Genomic DNA, 401 nt, shown 5'->3' with positions numbered 1-401 from the left:
TTTTGTGTGCGTGCTGGAAGGACGGACCTGACGCCATCTTATTTTTCTGAAGATGGCGAGGGTGCTGAGAAAGTCGACCTCGTGTGGCCCAGGGGGTGGGATAAGGTCATGGTGGTGGTTGGGGTTTGTCAGGAAACCTCAGTTCACCCTCCGGACTTTGTTCTCCTCCCGATGCCTTGTGTGGGCGTTAAGCAGAGCTACCGGTGTTGCTGCTCAGTGCTCACAGCCCTCCTTCCTCAGGCAGGGGATGCCGCCTGCTTCTACGACATCAAACTGGGCAGGAGACGCATCGAGCACCATGACCACGCCGTGGTGAGCGGGAGGCTCGCCGGAGAAAACATGACAGGAGCTGCGAAGCCTTACTGGCACCAGTCCATGTTCTGGTAACGACCATTTCCCAC

General features: G+C 57.6%; 1 protein-coding gene across 1 annotated transcript in view; it reads left to right on the top strand.

The window, feature by feature from the left end:
* Positions 1 to 240: 240 nt before the first annotated feature.
* The window catches only part of LOC104500226 (apoptosis-inducing factor 1, mitochondrial-like), a gene marked incomplete at its 5' end in the record, with an annotated part of 2,208 nt that continues 2,047 nt past the window's right edge, over positions 241 to 401 (top strand). Inside the window, one exon of the mRNA XM_010143837.1 lies at positions 241 to 383. Coding sequence (XP_010142139.1) covers positions 241 to 383 — 143 coding nt within the window. The remainder of the gene's footprint in view (positions 384 to 401) is intronic.

The sequence above is a fragment of the Buceros rhinoceros genome, unplaced genomic scaffold, assembly GCF_000710305.1.
Source record: "Buceros rhinoceros silvestris isolate BGI_N320 unplaced genomic scaffold, ASM71030v1 scaffold29929, whole genome shotgun sequence".
Classification (NCBI taxonomy): Eukaryota; Metazoa; Chordata; class Aves; order Bucerotiformes; family Bucerotidae; genus Buceros; species Buceros rhinoceros.
This window is presented reverse-complemented; position numbering and strand designations above follow the sequence as displayed.